Genomic DNA, 27898 nt, shown 5'->3' on the forward strand with positions numbered 1-27898 from the left:
TAGACAGCCATTTTCTAGTCTTGCCATAGCTTTTCAAGCTGATTTAAGTCAAAACTGTCGTTCTGCCCCTGAACAAGGCAGTTAACCCACTGTTCCAGGTCCGTCATTGAAAATAAGAATTTGTTCTTAACTGATGTGCCTAGTTAAATAAAGGTAAAATAAAAAAAATTATAACTGTAACTAGGCCACTCAGGAACATTCAATGTTGTCTTGGTAAGCATCTCCAGTGTATATTTGGCCTTGTGTTTTAGGAAATTGTCCTGCTGAAAAGTGAATTTGTCTCCCAGTGTCTGTTTGAAAGCAGACTGGACCAAGTTTTCCTCTAGGATTTTGCCTATGCTTAGCTGTATTCCGTTTCTTTTTATCCTAAAAAACTCCCTAGTCCTTGCCGATGACAAGCATACCAATAACATGATGCAGCCACCACCATGCTTGAAAATATGAGTAGTTGTTCTCAGTGATGTGTTGAATTTGCCCCAAACATAATGCTTTGTATTCAGGACAAGGGCGCATGTATCTTTGTAGTGACTGGGTGTATTGATACACCATCCAAAGTGTAATTAATAACTTCACCATGCTTAAAGGGATATTCAATGTCTGCTGGGTTTTTTTACCAATAGGTGCCCTTCTTTTTTTTTAACCATCGGAAAACCTACCTGGTTTTTGTGGTTGAATCTCTGCTTGAAATGTGATGCTCAACTGAGGAACCTTACAGATAATTGTATGTGTGGGGTACAGAGATGGGGTAGTCATTCAAAAAATCATTTTAAACACTATTATTGCACACATAGTGAGTCCATGCAACTTATTATGTGACTTGTTAAGCACATTTTTACTCCTGAACTTATTTAGGGTTGCCATAACAAAAGGGTTGAATACTTATTGACTCAAGACATTTCAGCTTTTCATTTCTAAAGATTGCTAAGAACATAATTCCACTTTGACATTATGGGGTATTGTGTATAGGTCAGTGACACAAAATGTTAAATGTAAATCAATTTTAAATTCAGGCTGTAACACAACAAACGTGGAAGAAGTCAAGGGGTGTGAATACTTTCTGAAGGCACTGTGCCATCACAACAGTATTGCTGTATCATTAATATTAATTAATTGATTGATAATTTGTAAGATGATAGTTGTAGAAATTACTACTGTAGTACCAAATATGTAATTGTAAGTTACTTTACCCAGCTTGAACTATTACTACTGCAACTGCTCAGTAGTACCACTACTAGTAGTACCACTACTAGTAGTACTACTATTAACTTGCGAGCTAATATGACGTGGGAGGCAACCAGTTCCATGTGGTGCAATGCTTTCAGTCTGTGAACTGAACTGCATTTAGGAAAATCCTCCTTGGATTCCCGATCTGTGGAAACAAGAGTGGTGTTGGATCCTACACATCCAGCCACCTGCTGAGAATCCAATCCAGTGCTTGCTCTTCATTACCCCTCCCCAAAGTCTTCCCACAGAACTCTGCAGGGCACCAATACATAGTAATGCAAACTGATGCCCCCAGTAATCTCACTATCACATGGATAAAGCCCTGATTTGTAGCTACTTCAACTAGGTGGGGGCCTAGTGTTGTAGGTCAACTAATTTTGCCCTCCAAACACTCAGTTCATGTGTTGTGATTTAGTTATTTCTGGGCACATTCACTGACTAGTTTACAGCGTTGCCTGGAGCGCCTTTCAGGGGGCAGGTGCTCAAAATGTAAAACTTTTTTTTCTTCTCTTTTTTTTTCAGCGTAGGTCTATTTATTTCTGCAACAACATACTCACTCATCATCACACATTGTAATCAAGCTAGTTACAGTGCCTCCTAAAGACATGATTGACATCGGGAAAAGAGGGTGGGCTATCAGCCGATCATTGATGTTGAGGTTTGATGTAAATCTCTAGTTAGCTAGCTCGATGTCTTTTACTCTTGTCTTTCTGCCTCTCTCTGCTGCGCTTAGCCAACAAGACCGAATATTGATGATGTAGGCTATATCAAGTGTTCTTAAGTATTCATTCAATGGTATGCTGCTGTGGCACTTACTGATGATATTTAAACGAGGTAGCTAGCAACACACACTCGACCGGTGACCGCATCTCTCAAGCCATGTATGTTTGGATACCGGAGGCACGCAATCTCCGTACAGGACAGACTAGGGAAAAGGCGCAACTGGGCGCGCGCAATCTCTGTACCGGACAGATCAGCAGGCGCAACCAACGGACTGGCATGTGCTCTGCACAGATAGAGATAGAGCCCTATCTGTTTCCGTTTCAAGTTTTAATGTCACGTGCACAAGTACACTAAAATGCCATTCTTGCGAGCTCTAAACTCAACAATGCAGTCATCAGTAACAATGTAGCACTAAAAATAGCACAAGGTAGAACAAACAGGGTCCAATACCATATTTACAATGTGAGAGGGTTACTGGATCAATAAAGGTAGATATGAATAGGGGTATGGTGACTAGGCATCAGAATATATGATAAACAGAGTAGCAGCAGCGTATATGATGATGGTGTGTGTGTGTGTGTGTGTGTGAGCAAATGACGTGTGCTCGTGTGCATGCTTGTGCGTGCATGCTTTTGTGTGTGTTGGAGTGTCAGCGTGCGTGAGTGTGTAGAGTCCTGTGAGTGTGTAGAGTCCTGTGAGTGTGCATAGAAAAGATGCAAAACAAATACACGGGTCAACTCAGATAGTCCGTGCAGCCATTTCTTTTGCTGGTTGCCTGTGAAATGTTAACAGCTATGGATGAAACGTAATTGACTTTATGCCTCTAAATTGGAATTAGACTCATTATAAATGTGTGGCGTAAAGGCTGAAGGTGCAAGTAGCTATTTAGGTTTGTGGTCCATTAAAGGGCACATCTCATACTATCATGTCTTCGTGGGGAATACTGACTTGAGCTCTAAAATGTGCATGTTTTACTCCAGACCTAATCGTTTTGGATCATGTTGTTGAGAATACAGGGTGAACTTTGTTGATTCATAATTCTGATTTCCATTTATTTTCCTGTAGAGCAAAAACAATTGTATGGGGATTATTATTTATTTTTATTAGCAACAAGATGATCATAATGTGATTATACAGTTTGGCCTGAATCAATTATCAAGTTACAAGACAATAGTTCAATGTGGCAGTTGCCTCCTGCGCCAAACATTCCCTCTCTTTCTTATTTAGAGAGAACATCTAATCAAATCTTCTCTTCCTCATTATTGGTAAACCCCAAACAAAACTCTTATCTGTTATTGAGGCGATATGTTTCTCTCTCAATTTCATTACAACTTTACAGCTGTCTGTTTCTCGGGTCTACCCAAGTAGAGGACAAGGGTTTAATCTAATTCTTCCCTCTAAACTGCATAATCAGAATATGCATTATACATTTTAAAAGCAGATAGCATCAATTATTCCTCCACTGACTATGTAAAACAGATGCAAATTCGCATGAACTACTTTCACTCTAATTAGGCTTTCCCACTCAGCTGTCTGCAAAAAACAAAAAAGCATTTCAACAGGCATTCTTTAAGACCTTCCCCCAATATGACTGCCCTAGCTGCGGTTTAAAGACAGATGAAAAAGAAAACACTTTGAAGTGATCAGGGGTGAATTACGTTGATCTGAGTATCTGAATGCTGCGCTAGTGAGGGGACGGCTGTTATGCAGAGCAGCACCTTTCTCAAATACAATGTCTGTCTCCACCATGTCTAATCAGTGCAGAGGCGTCCTGCTGGGTTTGGGATTGGTTAAGGCTCATGAGTCAGGTGGTATACATAGTAGTTAACTGCTGCTTATCCTGCTATCCTCCCTCCTTTTGGTTGTTAGGTGTTTGTGTTTTCCTCTGCAATGAGTTAGTGCATGTCTTTGTTTGTGTTTCGCCTTTGTTCACCTTTGTTTAACCACTTCTACGTTGTTATGGGGCATTGTGTTGTTGTGGATCGTAATGCAGTGATTAGCCTATTGCAGATTGAGAAACCATGAGAGGTGTGATGTGTTTGTCAAGTGCACGATTTTCTGGAGCTTTTTTAAATATTTAAATAGCTTCCAAATTATCTCAGAAAATATTTTCCCTAATAGATTTGAATGCTTACCCTGCCAGTGGGTAACTGGCTCTGCCATTCTTAGAAATGCTCTCTGGATTACTGGGAAAGGAACTACATAATGTGAGGAATCTCTGTTTCTCAATTAATTCCATTCCGTAGTCTCACATTAAATAAATATTTAATTTTGACCATATTGGTTTTCTTTAATCCATTACTTAGAAAGTCACATACTTTATCCTCCCTTTCTTTGGAGATTAGACAGCTACTTATCAATATTCCATTAAATAGATTTCATGAACCTCATACTGTAACCTACCACCCTTACATCTAGTAAAAAAAAGTATACTTTTTTTATTTGTTTAATTACATTGGTATGTAGTAGATGAGATATCAGCGAAGTTGTCATGAATGACAGGAGAAAAATTGCTTTACGGTGTTGTAATAAGCATAGGAGCAGCAGGATGTCTTACAATCAGTATGTTAGTGTGTCTCGCTCCAAGCACTAATGACTAGTCCTCTGTCAAATAACTACAATTGTAATACTACAGCCATGCTGGAACCTTGTAGCACATCCACACTGTAGTTAGTTACTGTTTGCTGCAGACAGGTTTAATCAGATGTCTTACTCTTAGGTTTTGAATGATTAATGCCCTGGGGTTTTCTTTCTAGCACTAATCCTCCCGCCCCATGCTAAACCATGGCTCTCCCCTACAGCAGTGCACTTGTTTGGGCTGACCTGGCACCTGCAGCCAGCAGATGGGCAGCTCTATGAGAATGGACTCAGCAAACTGGACAGAGACTCAGAGAGCATAGACATAACCTTCACGCCCTTCGGTCTGCCCGGCCTCAACAACACCAACAAAGGTAAGCGGTGGTGGGCAAAGATTGATGTTATGAAGCCTCCAGGTTTTGATTCACATTGTCAGACCACACAACAAAAGCTAGAGCAAGGGGCGATCCATGGGCTCTCTCCTCCTATTTGTCTTCCTCTGTGTTTACATAAGAAACCTGTTGTTTCATAACCAGCGTGTTGGATGCAATATGTTTCGACAGGGAGAATGATTTCCTTCTTGTGCGACGCTTATTGCGGGTCAGATAAAAGAGCCGGTAGGAAGGTGGGTGGGTGACGCAGAGGTCATCCTCCAGTTAAAACTCCTCATGTGTTCACAGGGCATCCTCCAGTTAAAACTCCTCATGTGTTCACAGGGCATCCTCCAGTTAAAACTCCTCATGTGTTCACAGGGCATCCTCCAGTTAAAACTCCTCATGTGTTCACAGGGCATCCTTCAGTTAAAACTCCTCATGTGTTCACAGGGCATCCTCCAGTTAAAACATCTCATGTGTTCACAGGGCATCCTCCAGTTAAAACTCCTCATGTGTTCACAGGGCATCCTCCAGTTAAAACTCCTCATGTGTTCACAGGGCATCCTCCAGTTAAAACTCCTCATGTGTTCACAGGGCATCCTTCAGTTAAAACTCCTCATGTGTTCACAGGGCATCCTCCAGTTAAAACATCTCATGTGTTCACAGGGCATCCTCCAGTTAAAACTCCTCATGTGTTCACAGGGCATCCTCCAGTTAAAACTCCTCGTGTTCACAGGGCATTGCCTCCATTAGCACGATAAAGATCTGATTATATACATTTCCCACTTCCGAAAAAAAATAATAAACTCATAGAATCTTCGAGATAGAGATATAGCATTATTCCAATAACACCAGACCAACCCTGGGGTCCCAAATACCGCAGACGTACAATTCCATTGCGGCAATGAGTGAAATAATTCAGTTCCATTCCACATAATTCAATTCCATTTCTATAAGCACGTGAACCAGAAAATGTTCTCTGCAACTAGGGCAATGTTGAAGAGTAGATTAAAATCAAATCAGTTATGAAAATATTGGATTGCCCCTGCATAAGCACATAATGGATCTCAGTAAAAGCTTGGTGTCTGAGTTTCAATATTCCCATATCATAGCCCTCTGACACATCCATCCCTTCTCCTCAAAGGGGAGGAATAGGAAACTACAGGTAGTACTGCTAGATTGAGACAGTATATAAGGCTGTGTACACTCTGTGGCTAGTACAATGTAGCGCAGCTGTGCTGGGTTACATTAGCATGCATTGACTATGAAGTAATCATGAGGAGCTTCATGTGCAGTTAATTAAAGTAAGAGAGTGTGGATTAATCCCCTAGCAGGCTACAGCCCACAGCGTCATCCTTAACTCTTTCAGACCAGAGGTCCTCCAGCAAGCTCCACTTCTGAACCTCCCTGTTCTACGAAACAAATTAGAATGACGTGACAGTTTATCCACTTTAGGCCATAGTATACAATGCCTTACAGAATTATTATGTATATTTTTTATCGTACTTATCTTTCATTGGCATTTCTCACTTGTAGTTCTGGGAATGTTCTTAGAGCTTCAGACTTTTTTGTTATTGGATCTTCCCATAGGATGATGTGTTGGCCCAGACCCTATAATTGAGCCTCTGTATTTGGTCTAAGTATGTACATTTTCTTTAGAGTAGCAATCAGATTTTTATTTTTATTTAACTTGTATTTTTTATCCCAGCCCCCGTCCCCTCAGGAGGCCTTTTGCTTTTTGGTAGGCCGTCATTGTAAATAAGCATTTGTTCATAAACTGTCTTACCTAGTTAAATAAAGGTTAAAGAAAATACAAATATTATTATCAGCATAGATCTGATGGATGAAAGGGAATAGAATAGTCTCAATCAACAGACAGACCCAAGTATTAAAATCTTGTTCTATTCAGCTGTCCAATTGTGAGGGAAAATTATAACTAATTGGAAAGACGGTTTCATTTCATTGTAAATAGATTACTGGAATAATTGTTTTATCAGGGTAACCCTTAGGCTATGAGAATTAATTTGCCTGTATGCCAGACTATTTTGAAGCGCTTTTCTAATTTACCTCCCCCCTCCCCCCACCCCCCCACCCTCTGAACCCAGTTTAAGTGACAGGTGAGATGGCCTGCAGGAGAGGCACCAGCTAGATATGCCTTTATTACCCTGTAATGAGTTCTGTGGTGGCAGTGGCACAGACCAAACACCACCTCTCCTAAACAGCGTAACACAGCTATACACAGTGATTGAGTTAGTAAATGCATTCTGGTAGCACAAAGTAACACTGCCATTACCTTGTCCACCTGCTCCGGTCTGGTGGTGTTTTCTTGACAAAAAATGCTCTCCGTTTCTATGATAACCAAACCAATCTTTTTCACAAGGTTGTCGAGGCTAATGTGTGACCAATCCATGTCATCGATGTCTAGACATGTATGTGTATTTAGATGGGGTTTAAAAACGTGGTTTCCAGAGCTCTGTACAGTGAGAAATGTGAAGATAAGAAGACACCAAACAGATAGAATTACACTCTTAGAACAAAGGGTTCCAACAGGATTCTTCAGCTGTCCCCATAGGACAACCTTTTTTGGTTCCAGGTAGAACCCTTTCTGGTTACATGTAGAACCCTCTGCATGGAACCCAAAATAGTTCTACCTGGAACCAAAAGGGTTCAACCTGCAACCAAAAAGGGTTCTTCAGCTTTCCCCATAGGAGAACCCTTTGAAGAACCCTTTAAGGTTCTAGATAGCACCTTTTTTCTAAGAGTGTCGCTTAATGTGTACAGTAGAGCTGAACTGATCTCATGTTACCCGCCAGGAGAGAGAGAATCAATAATGTGACACCCTGGTATGTTGGCGTACCTGCCAGAGAGCAGACACCAGGGGTTACCAGCACAGAGTAATTAGATCACGCCTGGATGTGGGAGGTGTTTGCTCAAGCATCCGGTAGCTCGCTGGTCTTCTCCTTCCTCACCATAGTATAACACCATATTAGATATGGTTGTTTTTCCTTTCTGTTCACAGTTGTGTAGCACCAGTTTGAACAGATGCAGGGTTTCATCTGACAATGAGGATAGAACGTTTCCTAAAAGGACCGAGGAGGATTTATTAGTCGAGGCAATGAAATGAAACGGATTAAAGTCTGCCTGTATTTTCTCTCATTATCTGATAGAGGCAGAGGGAGTGCCAATATCGAGGTGCAGCAACGAACGCTGTTCTCATTTGTGTTTATACCCATTTGTGCATCTATTTTCATTTGGTGCAAATTCTCTGTGTGTGTGTGTGTGTGTGTGTGTGTGTGTGTGTGTGTGTGTGTGTGTGTGTGTGTGTGTGTGTGTGTGTGTGTGTGTGTGTGTGTGTGTGTGTGTGTGTGTGTGTGTGTGTGTGTGTGTGTTTACACCATATAGATAAGGAGCTATTCCAGAGGGGGAAAGCGATAGACCGAGGGGAGGTGGACATTGGTACCCAGGTGATGCAGGTCATTCCCCCAGGTCTGTTTTGGCGTTTCCACATCACCATCCACCACCCAGAGTATGTCAAGTTCAACGTCTCCCTGGCACGGGACGCCCTCTTGGGGATCTATGGGCGTAGGAACATCCCCCCTACACACACACAGGTACTGTACCCGCTACCTCCCTCATACACACAGGAGCACCACACCCACTCCCATGTAAACGGTCATACTGTAGACTCTTATGTATTCCCACTCGTGCATACGTAATGACTGAAACACCCCAATACACACAAGTAACTAAATAAACACCTGGTTCATCTACACACATGCACAGATACACACCCACACATGCACAGATACACACCCACACATGCACAGATACACATGCACAGATTCACACCAACCTCGATGCTAATGAGTGTACCCCAAGTCCCTACGCACAACTTCCTTTCCTCCATCCATCTGTCATCCTTCCGTCTCACTCTTCACCCACATGGAAACCCACGATAAAAAGCTGGACCAGGCAGATGCTGTGCCTCTGTCAAGTTTGATCACTTCACCAATCAGTGAATTAGCTACAGTACTGTTGGCTACATACAGTACCAGTACTTTTGTCAAATTCATAATGAGCTTCAATGTATGTAGTTTATTGTTATGGAATGAATGCAATTAAGGAAATATCTAGTGGAACTAATGTGATGTCAGTAAAATGCCTAAACTCCCCAATCACTGCGTGTTACCAAAGATATTATCTAAGATTAACAGTTCCAATCATTCAAGAAATTGTGATCTGTCGTAATTCAATTAAATACTCCTTATTTATGGCTCATTTGTATACTAATTTGCATATGTAGGTGCATGGATACAGACAATTAATTAATGCTAATTGAAAGTTTCCTTTCAAACACAGATGTCCTTTTTGTTCTGTAAGGATGCTCATAATCATTATAGTAATCACACACACACAGTACCAGTCAAACGTTTGGACACACCTACTCATTCCAGAGTTTTTCTTTATTTTTACTATTTTCTACATTGTAGAATAATAGTGAAGACATCAAAACTATGAAATAACACAAGGAATCATGTAGTAGCCAAAAAAGTGTTAAACAAATCAAAATATATTTTATATTTGAAATTCTTCAAAGTAGCCACCCTTTGCCTTGGCAGCAGCTAATGGGGATCCATAATAAACACAAAGTCCTGTCTCGGTGGGGCTGGCTAATCCCACACCATCGTTAGATGTCTCTGTCAGCCAGGTCGGCTGATTCGGCTGATCCCAGTTCAGTTTTTTGCGCCTGCACGCAGTCACACATATGTTGCCTCGGACCATCCCTCATTACATCTGCTGATAGAATACCCAGCAGGTCATGGGGCTGAGCACTCAGGGTCACGGCGAGACCGCCACACAAGCGACTCATCTGTCACAAGGCTGTTTCAGCGGCCTCAGCAAACCCAGCAGGCTTCCGGATGATGAATCCTAATAGGATGTTTTTAGTCATTAATCTGAGTCAGTCCCCTTGGCGGCACGCACAGTTCAGACTTTTCTTTCAAGGAGATTTTGTCACTATTGGCCATTTCCGCTTCAGTGTGATATCATTTGCCGATCCCCAGCTGAAAGTGAATAATGGAGGGACTGCAATTGCCTCTTCTGCCTCCTCTTCTGCTGCTTTGCGTCACTGATGAGTTGAAATGCAGGGGCCCGATGGCTATGGTGCCCCAGCGGTTCTACTGAATTACAAACATCGTTTTCCTTTTGTTCCGTAGGGGAGCATTTGTCTCTCATAAGAGAACCTGAGTCATAGTGATTCTGAGGCTTGGGGGCATGTCATTGGAGTTACGGACCTGGCCTCACCAAGCCCTGGGTTTTTTATTTAGGACGGGTGGAGGAGTGAAGACAGACCTCCCTCTGAGCCCGGCAGGCGGAAAGGCTTTGCTGCATGCAGTCACCAGCCGACTGCAGTGTAATAGCAGCCCTGGCCCCTGCTTATCTCCAAGAGCACACACAAACATGAGTGACTCTAGCGCAGCTACGGCACTATGTCCCGCTCCATTCTACTGTCATATCCTACTCATCTGGTAATACAGGATGGGGGCCTGTCTCTTTATTACGCTCATTAAGGGCAAAGTCAAAAGGTGGCTCGGGAGCTTTTGCATATGGTTAAGTTCAAGTTATTTTAAGATGGATGACAGGATACGATACAGCACATTATGATTTCAGGTTTTGGCCCGTTCCCAGAGATAGATATGTGTGCTGTGATGTTGGAGGAACCATCATACACCCTGTCAGTCAGGGCACGTCAGTATGCCCAACCAGGAACTTGTGATGTCCCAGTTTTTGACTCTCAAACCATGGCTACATATTTAATCTGATGTTTTCTCTTCCTCCTGCAGTTTGACTTTGTCAAGCTCCTGGACGGGAAGCAGCTGATCAAACAGGAGGTTCAGATGGTAACGGAGGATTCGAACGCGTCTCCCAGGAACCTGATCCTCTCCTCCCTCCAGGAGACGGGCTTCATAGAGTACATGGACGCTGGAACCTGGTACCTGGCTTTCTACAACGACGGAAAGAAAATGGAGCAAGTTTTTGTTCTGAGCACTGCCATCGGTAATTGGCTTCTCGTTATGTAAAAAGTAGAATAGGTGCTCCACATTGTCAGACACTAATGAAAATTGCATCGCCATGCAATCATGTTTGGGAGCAGTAATGAAGTCTTATAATTACTGTAGATGTACAGAAAAATACAGTGCATGTGACATTATTTCCAGGAAATATGTTTGAAACAAGCTGCCATTTTAACATCAAAATGGTTGAGTTATGTTGCTCATTGCAAGGAGCTGCAGTCTGTCATCCTTAATTGATTGACCTTTTGTCAACTGTCTGTAAGCCTCTGCTGAGAGACGAGACAATGCATTCCTCCTAATGCTCTCTCTCACCAGCGTCTCCTGAAAATGCTTTTGCTCTGTCTTTTAAAACGCATTGTTGTCTGAAAGGCAGTTCAAGAATGGTACTGCAGTGTATTTGTGGAAATGTCCGTTTCCATTTTCTTCATAATTATGTAGAATATCTGAAGAGTTTTTTTTCCAAATGCTATATCCACCAATATTTCACATTTGTGTTTTTTCATCAGAAATGATTGCTTATGGGTACCTTCATGTGTGTGTACATTTTTTATGTTCTCAAATGTTTTATTCATCCATTTTAGAGGTCTTTGAAAAGTAGTTTTTTTGCAAAACGCAAGATATCTATTGTTTAGCTTCAATGGAATGTTTTTGTATCCTGTATATATGACTGTGATATGTGGTTAATCCCCCCCCATAGCCTTCTTAACATGAATGCACTTACTGTAAGTTCCTCTGCAATAGAGCATCTGCTAAATGACTAAAATGTAAATACTTTACGTACACATCTCATATTATTTATTGAGTTCATTTTGTCACAAATTTATAATTTGTACATTTCTTTATAAAAAGCATAGTTATTTGTTACATTTGACTGTGTGAAACCTAGCAGTACTACTTACAGGGTTGTATTTCTTTGAGAGTGAGGCGGATATATAGCATTTATATATAGCATTTATATATAGAATATATAGTGCATTCGGAAAGTATTCAGACCCCTTGACTTTAACATTTTGTTACATTACAGCCTTATTCTAAAATTGATTTAATTATATATTTTTCTCATCGATCTACACACGATACCCCATAATGACAAAGCGAAACTAGGTTTTTAGACATTTTTGCTCATTTATTAAAAATAAAAAACAGAAATACCTTATTTACGTAAGTATTCAGAACCTTTACTATGAGACTTGAAATTGAGCTCAGGTGCATCCTGTTTCCATTGATCAGCCAAGAGATGTTTCTACAACTTGATTATCCACCTGTGGTAAATTCAATTGACTGGACATGATTTTGAAAGGCACACACCTGTCTATATAGGTTCCAAAGTTGACAGTGCATGTCAGAGCAAAAACCAAGCCATGAGGTTGAAGGAATTGTCCGTAGAGCTCCGAGACAGGACTGTGTCGAGGCACAGATCTGGGGAAGGGTAACAAAAAATGTCTGCAGCATTGAAGGTCCCCAAGAACACAGTGGCCTCCATCATTCTTAAATGGAAGAAGTTTGGAACCACCAATACTTTTCCTAGAGCTGGCCACCCGACCAAACTGAGCAATCGGGGGAGAAGGGCCTTGGTCAGGGAGGTGACCAAGAACCCGATGGTCACTCTGACAGAGCTCCAGAGTTCCTCTTTGGACATGAGAGAACCTTCCAGAAGGACAAGCATCTCTGCAGCACTCCACCAATCAGGCCTTTATGGTAGAGTGGCCAGACGGAAGCCACTCCTCAGTAAAAGGCACATGACAGCCCACTTGGAGTTTGCCAAAAGGCACCTAAAGGACTCTCAGACCATGAGAAACAAGATGCTCTGATCTGATGAAACCAAGATTGAACTCTTTGGTCTGAATGCCAAGCGTCACGTCTGGAGGAAACCTGGCACCATCCCTACGGTGAAGCATGGGGGTGGCAGCATCATGCTGTGGGGATGTTTTTCAGCAGCAGGTACTGGGAGACTAGTCAGGATTGAGGGAAATATGAACGGAGCAAAATATAGAGAGATCCTTGATGAAAACCTGCTCCAGAGCGCTCAGGACCTCAGACTGGGGTGAATGTTCACCTTTACAACAGGACATGGACCCTAAGCACACAGCCAAGACAATGCAGGAGTGGCTTCGGGACAAGTCTCAATGTCCTTGACTGGCCCAGCCAGAGCCCAGACTTGAACCCGAACGAATATCTCTGGAGAGACCTAAAAATAGCTGTACACCGACGCTCTCCATCCAACCTGACAGAGCTTGAGAGGATCTGCAGAGAAGAATGGGAGAATCCCGAACTACAGACAGGTGTGCCAAGCTTGTAGCATCATACCCAAGAAGACTCAAGGCTGTAATCGCTGCCAAAGGTGCTTCAACAAAGTCCTGATTTAAAGGGTCTGAATACTTAAGAAAATGTGATATTTCAGTTTTTTTATTGTGATAAATTGGCAAACATTTCTAAAAACATGTTTTTGCTTTGTCATTATGGGGTGTGTAGATTGATGAGGAGGTAAAAAACAATTTCATTAATTTTAGAATAAGGCTGGAACGTAACATAATGTGGAAAAAGTCAAAGGGTCTGAATACTTTCCGAATGCACTGTATAGAAAAAAAATTGAATATTTTTCTTTCTGAAATGAAACCATCAAGTGATAGTGAAATACATTTCTGTCATTGAACAACCCCATGCCATAATTAGATAGTGAAAAAACACACCAATCTTATTAATAATTGTTTTAAACAATAAAATCTCATTTACAAACATTTGAAAATGGATATATAGTGTTTTGGAATTAAACTCTTAATCTGTTACCTTATTGTCACTCATTCAACATGTTAGATTATAATATGCCGTCAAGTGTGGTCAAACACAAATCCTTTAGTAGAATCAGGGCCCCAATAAGTTGGTATGAAAGAAATAGAGCTCCACCACGTACCCTTATTAATAAACACACGTTTGGATACCAACCAGGATCTTCGTCAGATCATTTGTGGTATCGAAACGTTTGTTTATTAATAAAGATTATTACATGTCTCAACGGATGCACAAAGTAAGTAATAGTCTTCATTATACCATGAGTTGTGTTGTTTACTACTTTCTCTGTGTCTGTAGAAACCATGGGCGGCTGCTCCACCAACTGTAAGGGGAACGGCGAATGTGTAGCAGGCCACTGCCACTGCTTCACCGGCTTTCTGGGACCAGACTGCTCAAAAGGTATATTAAAGAGATTGAACAGGATCTTAAGCACTTACAAATTCGTAACATGTCATATGAATTGCACACAAATAAATTGCAGGACGTAAGAGGTCATACTGGCTTTGTACACAATTGTGCAACATTTTCAGGGACCAGTTTTGGCTTGTGAGGGCTACTTTTAAAACTACTAGTTGAAATTATACAAAACCTTTTTACGCATATAAGTGAGTCATGTTGGATATATGCGTAGTATTCCAATGGGGGGGGGGGGGGAACTCTGAGATAGACCATCATTCATATTTTCTATTCTGTAAATCTACCAAATCAAATGTTATTTGTCACATGCGCCGAATACAGTGAGATGCTTACTTACAAGCCCTTAACCAACAATGCTTTAAGAAATTTAAGGGAAAAAAAGTGTTAAGTAAAAAAAATAGAAAATAGAAGCAACAAATAATTAAACAGCAGCAGTAAAATAACAATAGCGAGGCTGTATACAGGGGGTGCTGCTACAGAATCAATGTGCATGGGAACCGGTTAGTTGAGGTAATTGAGGTAATATGTACATGTAGGTAGAGTTAAAGGGACTATGCATAGATAATAAACTGAGAGTAGCAGCAGCATAAAGAGGGGTCTGGGTAGCCCTTTGATTAGCTGTTTAGGAATCTTAGGGCTTCAGGGCTGTTAAGAAGCCTTTTGGACCTAAACTCGGCGCTCCAGTACTGCTTGCCTTGCAGTAGCAGAGAGAACAGTCCATGACTAGGGTGGCTGGAATCTTTGACAATTTTTAGGACCTTCCTCTGACACTGCCTGGTATAGAGGTCCTGGATGGCAGGAAGCTTGGTCCAAGTGATGTACTGGGCCGAACACACTACCCTTTGTAGTGTCTTGCGGTCGGAGGCCAAGCAGTTGCCATACCAGGCAGGATGCTCTCGATGGTGCAGCTGTAGAACCTTTTGAGGATCTGAGGACCCATGCCAAATCTTTTCAGTCTCCTGAGGGGGAATAGACTTTGTCGTGGCCCTCTTCACAACTTTCTTAGTGTGTTTGGACCATGATAGTTTGTTGGTGATGTGGACACCAAGGAACTTGAAGCTCTTAACCTGCTCCACTGTAGCCCATCGATGAAAATGGGGGCATGCTCGTTCCTCCTTTTCCTGTAGTCCACAATGATCTTTTTTGTCTTGATCACATTGTGGGAGAGGTTGTTGTCCTTGCACCACACAGCCAGGTCTCTGACCTCCTCCCTATAGGCTGTCTCATCGTTATTGGTGATCAGGCCTACCACTGTTGTGTCATCGGGAAACTTGATGGTGTTGGAGTCGTGCCTGGCCAGGCAGTCATGAGTGAACGGGGAGTACAGGAGGGGACTGAACACGCACCCCTGAGGGGCCCCCGTGTTGAGGATCAGCATGGCGGATGTGTTGTTACCTTCCCTTACCACCTGGGGGTGGCCCGTCAGGAAGTCCAGGATCCAGTTGCAGAGGGAGGTGTTTAGTCAAATCAAATCAAATTTATTTTTATGTAGCCCTTCGTACATCAGCTGATATCTCAAAGTGCTGTACAGAAACCCAGCCTAAAACCCCAAACAGCAAGCAAAGCATGTGAAAGAAGCACGGTGGCTAGGAAAAACTCCCTAGGAAAAACTCCCTAGAAAGGCCAAAAACCTAGGAAGAAACCTAGAGAGGAACCAGGCTATGAGGGGTGGCCAGTCCTCTTCTGGCTGTGCAGGGTGGATATTATAACAGAACATGGTCAAGATGTTAAAATGTTAAAATGTTCATAAATGACCAGCATGGTCAAATAATAATAATCATAGTAGTTGTCGAGGGTGCAACAAGCACGTCCGGTGAACAGGTCAGGGTTCCATAGCCGCAGGCAGAACAGTTGAAACTGGAGCAGCAGCACGGCCAGGTGGACTGGGGACAGCAAGGAGTCATCATACCAGGTAGTCCTGAGGCATGGTCCTAGGGCTCAGGTCCTCCGAGAGAAAGACAGAAAGAGAGAAAGAGAGAATTAGAGAGAGCATATTTAAATTCACACAGGACACCGGATAAGACAAGAGAAATGCTCCAGATGTAACAGACTGATCCTAGCCCCCCGACACATAAACTACTGCAGCATAAATACTGGAGGCTGAGACAGGAGGGATCAGAAGACACTGTGGCCCCATCCGATGATACCCCCGGACAGGGCCAAACAGGCAGGATATAACCCCACCCACTTTGCCAAAGCACAGCCCCCACACCACTAGAGGGATGTCTCCAACCACCAACTTACCATCCTAAGACAAGGCCGAGTATAGCCCACAACGATCTCCGCCATGGCACAACCCAAGGGGGGGCGCCAACCCAGACAGGAAGACCACGTCAGTGACTCAACCAACTCAAGTGACGCACCCCTCCCATGGACGGCATGGAAGAACACCAGTAATGCGTCTCTCACATTGGTAGGCAGACCATTCCATAAAAATGGAGCTCTATAGGAGAAAGCCCTACCTCCAGCCGTTTGCTTAGAAATTCTAGGGACAATTAGGAGGCCTGCGTCCCAGGGTCCTTAGCTTAGTGATGAGCTTTGAGGGCACTATGGTGTTGAACACTGAGCTGTAGACAATGAATAGCATTCTCACATAGGTGTTCCTTTTGCCCAGGTGGGAAAGGGCAGTGTTGAGTGTAATAGAGATGGCATCATCTGTGGATCTGTTAGGGCGGTATGCAAATTGGAATGGGTCTAGTGTTTCTGGGATTATGGTGTTGATGTGAGCCATGACCAGCCTTTCAAAGCACTTCATGGCTACAGACGTGAGTGCTACGGGTCGGTAGTCATTTAGGCAGGTTACCTTTGTGTTCTTGGGCACAGGGACTATGGTGGTCTGCTTGAAACATGTTGGTATTATATACTCAGTCAGGGACAGGTTGAAAATGTCAGTGAAGACACTTTCCAGTTGGTCAGCGCATGCTCAGAGTACACGTCCTGGTAATCCGACTGGCCCTGTGGCCTTGTGAACGTTGACCTGTTTAAAGGTCTTACTCACATCGGCTACGGAGAGCGTGATCACACAGTCATCCGGAACAGCTGATGCTCTCATGCATGCTTCAGTGTTACATACCTCGAAGCGAGCATAAAAATAATTTAGCTCATCTGGTATGCTCGTGTCACTTGGCAGATCACGGCTGTGCTTCCCTTTGTAGTCTGTAATAGTTTCCAAGCCCTGCCACATCCGAAAAGCGTCGGAGCCGGTGTAGTACGATTCAATCTTAGTCCTGTATTGACGCTTTACCTGTTTAATGCATCATTTAGTACGGTCACTGTGGGGACGACGTCATCAATGCACTTATTGATGAAGCCAGTGACTGATGTGGTGTACTCCTCGATGCCATCGGAAGAATCTCGGAACATATTCCAGCCTGTGCTAGCAAAACAGTCCTGTAGCTTAGCATCTGCTTCATCTGACCACTTTCTTATTGACCGAGTCACTGGTGCTTCCTGCTTTAGTTTTTGCTTGTAAGCAGTAATCAGGAGGATAGAATTATGGTCAGATTTACCAAATGGAGGGCGAGGGAGAGCTTTGTACGCATCTCTGTGTGTGGATTAAAGGTGGTCTAGAGTTTTTTTTCCCTCGGGTTGCACATTTAAAATGCTGGTTGAAATTAGGTAAAACAGATTTAAGTTTCCCTGCATTAAAGTCCCCGGCCACTAGGAGTGCCGCCTCTGGATGAGCGTTTTCATGTTTGCTTGTGGCCGTATACAGCTCATTGAGTGCGGTCTTAGTGTCAGCATTGGTTTGTGGTGGTATATAGACAGCTACGAAAAATACAGATGAAAACTCTCTTGGTAAATAGTGTGGTCTACAGCTTATCATGAGATACTCTACCTCAGGCGAGCACCTAGATTTCGTGCACCAGCTGTTGTTTACAAATATACATAGACCCCAACCCCTTGTCTTACCAGAGGCCGCTGTTCTATCCTGCCGAAAAAGCTTAAAACCCACCAGCTGTATGTTATTCATGTCGTCGTTCAGCCACGACTCGGTGAAACATAAAATATTACAGTTTTTAATGTCCCATTGGTAGGATATACATGATCGTAGTTCGTCTATTTTATTATCGATTGATTGTACGTTGGCTAATAGGACCGATGGTAAAGGTAGATTACCCTCTCGGAGACGGATCCTTACAAGGCACCCGTGTCAAATTATTCTGCAAAGTAAAGTCCAATCAATCATATAACATTGGCTACCCTTATAGAAATTATTTCAATTTTCTTTCACATGTAAAACTATGTGTTTTTGGAACACTTCATGCAATGATATTTCACATGAAGTTTCACATGTGAATTTTCACGTGATGACATTACCTTTCACAGGTGATGCCCTGCAAACAAAAATGTATTGTTAGCATACACACACAAACAGTGCTTTTAACATAGTGTTTTTTCAACTTAAATATTTGATATACATGATTACATTTATTTATACAGTATTATTCAACATGTACTCACCTGGGATGTAAATTCACAACCGCATTCCGATCTACCTGCTATGCCACCATGTCTGTGTCAATGACTGATTCACGTGTATGCCTACACTCTTATATTTTATACAAAGTAAATCTCAGCTTTGTTATAAATACACTCAAGAAAAAATATTATATTTATCATAGTGATTCAGGTGTAACATTTAAATAGAGTAATATGCCCCACCAACATTAGACAACTATACAGAAAACTCTCAAATTGCTGAAATAAGTCAATTAAATCATTGATGAGACAATAGTCATATTAACTGATAACTAAAATAGCAGTGCAGATGGCAGTGATGTATTGTATGGGGGAATGCTATACACTTTGTGGTGCAGCAGAAAGGTCAGCGTACCGCAAATGTCACTGATTAAAGATTTGTTTTGTATTTCAGCTGTACAGTGTACCACTTACTGTAAAACCCCATGTCATTGCATTTTCAAGTGAAAAACGTTCACATGTTAAAATAAGTGCTGAGCAATTACCCGAAATGTCGGTTAGTTTTTGTTTTTTAAACAACTAATTGACCAAAGGCTGTTCAATTATTTGAATTCCATTTAGTTCTTATTTTTTCTGGGAGCTCAATGCTCACATTGCACAGTTTCTCTAGATATACATCAGGTCAAGCCTAAACTGGGGGATGTAGTAGGGAGTTGTAGTTTTGAACAGGCAAATATTCTACATAGTTTAGGGCAGGTGGTAACATGGTAATTAATTACAATGACCGTAATCCATTGTGCACCTACTTGTCCAGTCTCTTTCTTTTTTTACCTTTTTACCTCTATCTTTTTATCTTGCAACCTTTCGGTTACTATTCCAACGCTCTAACCACTAGGCTACCTGCCGCCCCCTTCTACACCTGCTACGTTAGGTTAGTGTGGGGCAGATACTGAGAGGGAGAAAAGAGTCAGAATAATGCGCGATCGAGAGGGATAGAGAGCAGTTGCTTCGCAAGGTATTTCTACCTGAAAATACATGATTTAAGTGATTGATAGTTGGTATTTAGCAGTCATAAAAGTTTGCTTTATTTATTTTGAAGAACTCCTAAAATAGTGATTTTTGTCAGACAGCATAGGCAGCAGCTCTATAGAGGTGAGATGATGACTTGGAATTAAATAATAAAGTAAAAAATAAATGTAATATACACAATAACTGAAATATTTTATGAATAAATTATGGTTAATAAGTGATAAGCAGTCACTGCCATCATGGGACTTTTATTAATTGTTTTATTCTCTGTAACAGCATTCAACCCACATAATACATAGTACATTTTATGTATTTATTCAACTAGGCAAGTCAGTTAAGAACAAATTCTTATTTAAAATGACAGCCTACCCCGGCCAAACCCGGACGACACTGGGCCAATTGTGCACCGCCCTATGGGACTACCAATCACAGCCGGTTGTGATTCAGCCTGGAATCGAACCAGGGCCTGTAGTGACACCTCTAGATGGAGTGCCTTAGACCGCTGAGCCACTCAGGAGCACAAATAAATGAACAAAACCGAAAATGAAAACTGTGATATATTGAACCGACCTCAAATCAACACTACTTAAAATCTGTATCTCACATGTGGAATGACATTTTCACATGTGAAAAATGTTTGCATCCTCATGTTGTCACATTTATTTCACATGAAAGCATGTTTTCACATGTGCAGTTTCATGTTATCACATGTTGCTTTTACATGTTGTCACGTTATCACATTAACTTGACATAAGATCACGTGATTACTTGAAATTCATGTGTTTTTTTCTGTGTGGGTACTGTTTTATTAAGCCTGGTGCTTCATAATGTATACTGCCAAAAGCCATTCTGAATGAGAGTATTTTGATTGTCTCTGAGGATTATTTACAATCTTTGCATTAATTGAGGAAAGCAAGTGGTAATTTCAGATCCACTTTGTGGTCAAAGTGGTCTCTCTTGGCCCAGGCCGACCTGCTCTGGTCGAAAGCCTTAATCTGTCTCTGCCTAAATCTGTGGTCAGGGAGTCACTGTAGCAAGCATAATGTGTCTATTACTGTTCCCGGTGTGGAACTGTGACATATTATGGAGACTAATGGACAGGCCAGGGTCTGTAAGGCATAACTTCCACACTGCAACAGTACATAAACAGACGGACAGACTGGAGGCATGAGAGATCAGAGGAGAGGAGAGGAGATCAGAGGAGAGGAGAGGAGAAGAGAATGGAGTCGTTCTCTCACATAGGTTTTAAAGACACTGGAAAATGGTTCACTATGAGTGCCTATACAGTACATGTAGCATAGGAATGAAAGACAATGTGCAAATGCAATATGTTAGTGATATGAGTTGTGTTTAGACTACACCCCAAAGGGTTAACGGCATGTGAACAAGGATCTCTATTGAATCTATTTATACAGCACAGTATGTTCTGCTCTGGTGTTTACCATGTGTCTCCATGCTTCAGCCTCTGAGCTCTAAGCTTCTTCCTCATTTTGTAAATATCCATTTTCATGCTAAGGCACCAAGTGGTGGATGGAGGGGCCTTGGGAAATAGAGGGGGGTGTTGGAGGGAGACACAGCCGCTGCAGCGCCACACAGCAGCTACTGGAGTTTGACTCAGGTGCCACTTGAGCAAAATTGAAGTGCTTGAGAGATTAGGTGGATTTCACGGGAAGAGGGTCTGAGTGGGGGTGCGTGGCCTGTGCCCAGCGGAGGGAAGAGTACTTACAGCACTATCATCAGGGGGAGAGGATTAGGTGAATTCAGCTGCATGCTTATTAGTAAGATATTGGTGATGGGTGAAACCTGTATATGGCTCGTGGGGAGATCACCACTGGGATCTCAGGGTGAGTACTAACTAGTACCTTCCTGTGCTGGAATGACACAAAGCTTTATAATTCACATCCTAGACAGCAACCTGTTTTGAGTGAAGGTTTTGAATGTGAACACGTCAATGCACTAATGCATATACAGTACAGTATTAGATGTATTTTCTTTACACCACAGTATTTCTTGAGGGCTACTGTCTTCATGTGCTTCCCTTGCAGACTCCTGTCCTGTCCTGTGCAGTGGGAATGGAGATTATGAGAAAGGTTACTGCCAGTGTCACCCGGGCTGGAAGGGCCCAGAGTGTGACATCCAGGAGGACCAGTGCATCGATCCCACCTGCTCCAACCACGGCACCTGTGTCAACGGCATCTGTATGTGCAGCCCCGCCTACAAGGGCAACAACTGTGAACAAGGCAAGGATCCTGTCCTAATAATAATCATTATCGCTGTTGACACAGGCATAGGGATAGGATACAGTTGTATTTAGCCTAGCCAAAGAGCTTTGGTTTGGTGCATCCCTTATCACAAAGTGCAATAACAGAGGCATGCCGAAAAGCCACTAGTTGTTAGTTCAGGGCTCTAACCACTAGCCTGACCAGTGTTCTGTTTGTTATTGGGTTTTGCACAAGGACACACACCAAAGTGTTTTATAGACTGTCTGATTAGGCCTACTATTTAACCACAGCAACAATAAATCCAGTATCCTCCTTTCACATCATTTTAATTATGGAGAGAGTTTTTGTGTGCAAAATCAGATTGACCAAATAGATTATCCTCTACACACACACACACACACACACACACACACACACACAAACAAACAGCCGCTCCCCGCTTTTCATGCACGTCATGAAGAATGCTTAGGATGAAACAGCCAAATCAATTGATTGTCCTTAGGTAGTTGTATCCAGTGGGGTAATTATTGGCTTTGTCTGAGATATCCGTGCTAGAGAATAACCTTGAGCCAATGAGCCTGTGACTAGGATCCAGCCTGCAAGCCTTGTGGTAATTACTGTGGTTAACACTGCATAGATTTTTCTTTTTTCTTTTTTGTAGTGTGCATTAGTTGGGTGGGTGGGGTTGTTCTGAAGTGTATCACGACTAAATGTGATCAATTAGCTCCAGACATGGATTGAAGCTGTTTATTGTTAATTCTTTATGAGAATCTTGTGTAAAAGCTGCAGACGTTTCCATGTTCTTGTTGTAGATGGCCATGTTTTCCTCATGGTGCGACGCGTTCTCAGTAATAAACCATTCACTGCTAGGACACGCTGTTCTCGCAAGGTTACAGTGACACTGTTAGAATGAACACCACTGAAGTACACAGACAATGTAATGAATCAGCAAGGTGTGATGGGGGTGTTTTGTGTCAGCCCCTACCAATAGAGGAAAGATGTGATGGAGGTGTTTTGTGTCAGCCCCTACCCATAGAGGAAAGATGTGATGGAGGTGTTTTGTGTCAGCCAATACCCATAGAGGAAAGATGTGATGGAGGTGTTTTGTGTCAGTACCTACCCATAGAGGAAAGATGTGATGGAGGTGTTTTGTGTCAGTACCTACCCATAGAGGAAAGATGTGATGGAGGTGTTTTGTGTCAGTACCTACCCATAGAGGAAAGATGTGATGGGGGTGTTTTGTGTCAGCCCCTACCCATAGAGGAAAGATGTGATGGAGGTGTTTTGTGTCAGTACCTACCCATAGAGGACAGAAAATTCAGAAGCTGAGATGATTCAAACAATATACAGATGGTCAGGGAGGGGCATGAAATATTGACACTTTCTCTCTCACGCTCTCTTTCTCACTGTCTCGCTCGCTCGCTCCCTCCACCCCCCCTCTCTCTCACCTCCCTGGTTCTGCATGGCCAGTGGACTGCCTGGACCCTCAGTGTTCTGGCCATGGTGTGTGTGTGAAGGGGGAGTGCTTGTGTTCAACGGGGTGGGGAGGCCCAGACTGCGAGAGCCCCCTGCCAGCATGCCAGGAGCAGTGTTCAGGCCATGGGAAATACCTTCCAGACTCTGGCAGCTGTACCTGTGATTCCAGCTGGACTGGCTCTGACTGCTCTACCGGTGAGTACAAGAACCATGACGTACATGCAGAGCCATATATAGAGAAAAACACATCTCTACTCTCTATCTCTATACGGTAGGTTTTGTCCTACATACAGACACACACTCGAATAAGGTGCTTTCAGACTGTTACCTCACTTAAACCATTACCTCACATTCGGAGTCGGAATGTCCACTCCCAGACACTTAGAGGGGAGCCTTTGGAGTTCAATCACGTCCTTAACCCCCAATAAAAGGTTTACGTGTAGTCAGGCCCCCACTCTTTTCTGTCTGGCTGTGATTTAAATGACTAGATTGCATCTGCTGTACATGACTCTAACTTTTGGTCTTACCTCTGACTGAGTAACACAGACCCTGGCAATGTGTTTTTCTGCTTGTAATGATCTGCCAGCTCCTAGCAGAAGGAAACCTTCACACACCCAGCAGCCTATCAGACAAATTAGCAATCATTTCTCTGACATGCTGTGTGTAAATTGGACTGCGCTCCATGGCTCCCAATTCAGCCAAATGCACTTCTTGTTTCTTTATCAATATATGCATATGCATTGTTGCATACTAATGATTATTTTAAAACTATTCATTTTTTAACATGCCTCCTCCAGGGAACAATAATGTCATGGTTGGGATTCATCCCGAGATATGCTCCTTTGTACAATTTAAATCTGTTATTTTTAGCATAGGGCGTTATCTGTTCATCTGATTTTTGTATTTGAATTTAGGTCACCTTTCTGTCTGTTTATACAGAACGAATTAAAGTTTTTTTCATTGCATTGGATTAACATTCATTTCACTGCTACACTTGAAAAAGTAGAAAAAGTATAATGCATTTATTTTGACTGTCTGCCTCCAGATGAAAAGTCTACACTTCATTTGACGTGGGAATTTGTTCATATTTATTCATGGTGAACGGCTGTCTCTTACTGAAATGTTTAATTAATTTATTTTAGTCAGAGGACGTTGATAACAAGAGTTGCCACCAATGACTGTATGGTTCCTACTGATAACAGACAGCGTTGACACAGTGGTTGTAAAAACATCTCAGGGAAGCTGATCTGACTGAGGCTGTAGGAGATGATGCTGGATATTCCTCTGTGTTGTTTGTCATCTTTGTCTAAAAGTTGTTGTTTTGGTTTTGTTCAGCCAGTGATACAAATGTAGATCTTATTATAGGGCTGTGACGGTCAATGTTTTTTTGGTAGCACATTTTCTCCTCCGCTCCTGACTGCATGTGCTGCCATAGAAATAGAATGAATAGAACGGACATCACCATTCAAGTCAATGATGGCATAATGGATGGACTGGCAGCCTTTGTGAGTGTACCCATAGGAGCAAAGCAGGAAGTAAAATATGTGCTAAAATATGTGCTGTGATTTGTTGATTCAACTCAACTGATATTACAAAAACTACATTCCATTTCATGAGCCACATCAGTTAACATCATTTGAATGAACATTCTACATTACCATGGAAATGATTACATCACAATACCACGCATCCATTGCGAGTGTACCCATGAGTTTACCAGTCAAATTGCCAGGGCAAGCTCGTTTTAGTCATTCTGTATCTATGTGTGCCATAGCCGCGGCAAGATGTTTGGAGTTGGGGGTGCTGACCACAGTGGGCTGGACAGCAACATAATAAAGTAAAGCACTGCTCATTGGGAACAAGCTCAGAGTGCTAAAGCTTTATCCATCATTTAAATCAGTAAATAGGTAGCCTAGCCTAGCCTACAAAATGAAAACAATCCGTTCAAATCAAAAGGCCTGATTAATAACATGACGTCAATAACGCAGCCACATCCCGAGTCCCCGGTGCCGACACATTCAGAAATCAAAAGATGGTTTAGTATTTAGTTAAGGCCAAGAGAACACAAAACACTTTTCAGTGAGAAAACAGAAATCCACTTTGTGTAAAAAAATTAATGATGTAAAATGCATCATATTGGTATTTTGAAAGTTATACATCTTGAAAACTTGATTGCTGACATGGAAAAAGATTTTGGGACTATCAACAATGGACAAATGGAAAATGCCATAAGATAGTTTTTGAGTAGAGTTTTCCTTTAAGCTCACAAATCAAACACAGGGCAAAAAGAAAACACCTGCAAAATGTGGTTGTCTAAAAAGGGAACAATTTGAGAAAGACTCACCTGTTTTGGTAGAGCGAATCGCGGCTCAAATGGCGCTTGCAGTCCTTCAGTTAGCAAATTAGGTAGGCTACCTAATAACTGAAGATGCTCAATTATATTGCTCAGCTCAGTCGCGACTCGCAAAATTTGCAGGTGTTTCTAATTAATAAACAAACCATCAAAATAAAACCAAGCCCTGAAACAAAACGTAGGCAAAAAACGATTTACATATCATTTCATAGGAAAAAACACGTCATTGGCACTAATTTGCACAAAGCGAGCAGTTCAGTTTTGTCACTTCAACCCCAAATATATCATACTTTGACTTAAACAATTATTTATTACTGACCGTGGTCTTTCAGCTCGAGGAAGTGGATTTCTACTAGCGTGGGCGTTTAAGAGTCCATGTTACGTCCAAAACGGACTCAACTGCACGAATGTCCGACCATCCCGTCTTCAGTCAGCTGTTTGTTGCACACCATTTTTTTTTGTATTCTTATTTTTAACACTTATGACTTATTTTATTTTCATGACGGTCTTCATCGATAACCGTCGGTTATACTGTACTTGTGCCAAATCAAATCAAATGTATTTATATAGCCCTTCTTACATCAGCTGATATCTCAAAGTGCTGTACAGAAACCCAGCCTAAAACCTCAAACAGCAAGCAATGCAGGTGTAGAAGCACGGTGGCTAGGAAAAACTCCCTAGAAAGGCCAAAACCTAGGAAGAAACCTAGAGAGGAACCAGGCTATGAGGGGTGGCCAGTCCTCTTCTGGCTGTGCCGGGTGTAGATTATAACAGAACATGGCCAAGATGTTCAAATGTTCATAAATGACCAGCATGGTCAAATAATAATAATCACAGTAGTTGTCGAGGGTGCAACAAGTCAGCATCTCAAGAGTAAATGTTAGTTGGCTTTTCATAGCCAATCATTGAGAGTATCTCTACCGCTCCTGCTGTCTCTAGAGTTGAAAACAGCAGGTCTGGGACAGGTAGCATGTCCGGTGAACAGGTCAGGGTTCTATAGCCGCAGGCAGAACAGTTGAAACTGGAGCAGCAGCACGGCCAGGTGGACTGGGGACAGCAAGGAGTCATCATGCCAGGAAGTCCTGAGGCATGGTCCTAGGGCTCAAGTCCTCCGAGAGAGAGAAAGAGAGAATTAGAGAATTAGCCAACCCAACTCATGTAGCAGCTAGATCAAGAAGGATATCAGGTTCCTCAGTAGCCCAGGGAATGGTCTACAGATTAGCTGCCTGCTGCTAGCTGCCACACAACAACACACTAATACACCCTACTGCTGATTTCACTGCTTATTATATATATGGAGAAGAATGGAAACACATTGCCAACAAAATATTATGGAAGCCTCCACCCTTTAGAATAAAGCCTGCCTGTCATATCAATGTCTGCTCATCTTCATATTATTAATGTTTCTGTTCCTAGAGTCCTGTATTTAGGTTGGGCGAAACCCTGAGAGGTGGGCTGCATATTAAGACATTCCTCAAAACGAAAAGTAGTCCCTCTTTCTTCATTACTTTTCCTATCAATTAAGTTTTCAGTGATGGCCAAAATGGAAAATGGCACGTGTGGAGGTTATTTCGCTTTCCAATGAATTGAATCTTGGAGCAGTGTGGTGCCTCGGCTTCCATAACCATGAAAGAAATGTACATTCACTCAACCCACTCTTTTTTTCTAGCCTTCCAAAGCAAAGTTCAGTATTTCGATCCAAAAGTGGAAATTGATTTTGTGTTCACTCAAGTGTATGCAGAATTACTTGAAACGTTGACTGTGTGTGGCTTTACTGCCTATATCATTACCATGGAGTAAACCTACTGTAACCTGATTGTAACACACTGAAGTAGCCTATATGTATCAATGTGTTTGTGATTATTTTTACATAGAAATCCAAGCGCATCGAGGATAATGGCAACATTCAACCGTTACTATAAAATTGTGTTAGACAGCAAACATGTTGAATTCCATTGCAAGCAGATGCAGAGACAAAATGAATAGAAATGTCATATACTTAATGGTAGAAAAATCGAGATTAATAAAATGCAAATGAAGTGGTTATGGCATGATTAAATATGATGGATATTTAAATGTGAATGCCGTTTTCATGTGTGGGGATAAGTGGCCTTTCTGCGCCCGCAGCTCTTTCTTCTCTCTGCTGATTGGCTACTTGCTGATAGGATGTACTCTCCATATTCCACAGAAATTATTCATTGAATATCATTAAACCTC

The 27898-nt window shown here is 42.1% G+C and overlaps 1 protein-coding gene across 1 annotated transcript in view; it reads left to right on the forward strand.

The window, feature by feature from the left end:
• LOC106603321 (teneurin-1-like) overlaps positions 1-27898 on the forward strand; it is a 187802-nt gene that overhangs the window by 115277 nt on the left and 44627 nt on the right. Inside the window, 6 exon segments of the mRNA XM_014196852.2 lie at positions 4749-4898; positions 8301-8509; positions 10742-10955; positions 14060-14161; positions 21676-21870; positions 23323-23523. Coding sequence (XP_014052327.2) covers positions 4749-4898; positions 8301-8509; positions 10742-10955; positions 14060-14161; positions 21676-21870; positions 23323-23523 — 1071 coding nt within the window.

This window comes from Salmo salar, chromosome ssa04 (assembly GCF_905237065.1).
Source record: "Salmo salar chromosome ssa04, Ssal_v3.1, whole genome shotgun sequence".
Taxonomy (NCBI): domain Eukaryota; kingdom Metazoa; phylum Chordata; class Actinopteri; order Salmoniformes; family Salmonidae; genus Salmo; species Salmo salar.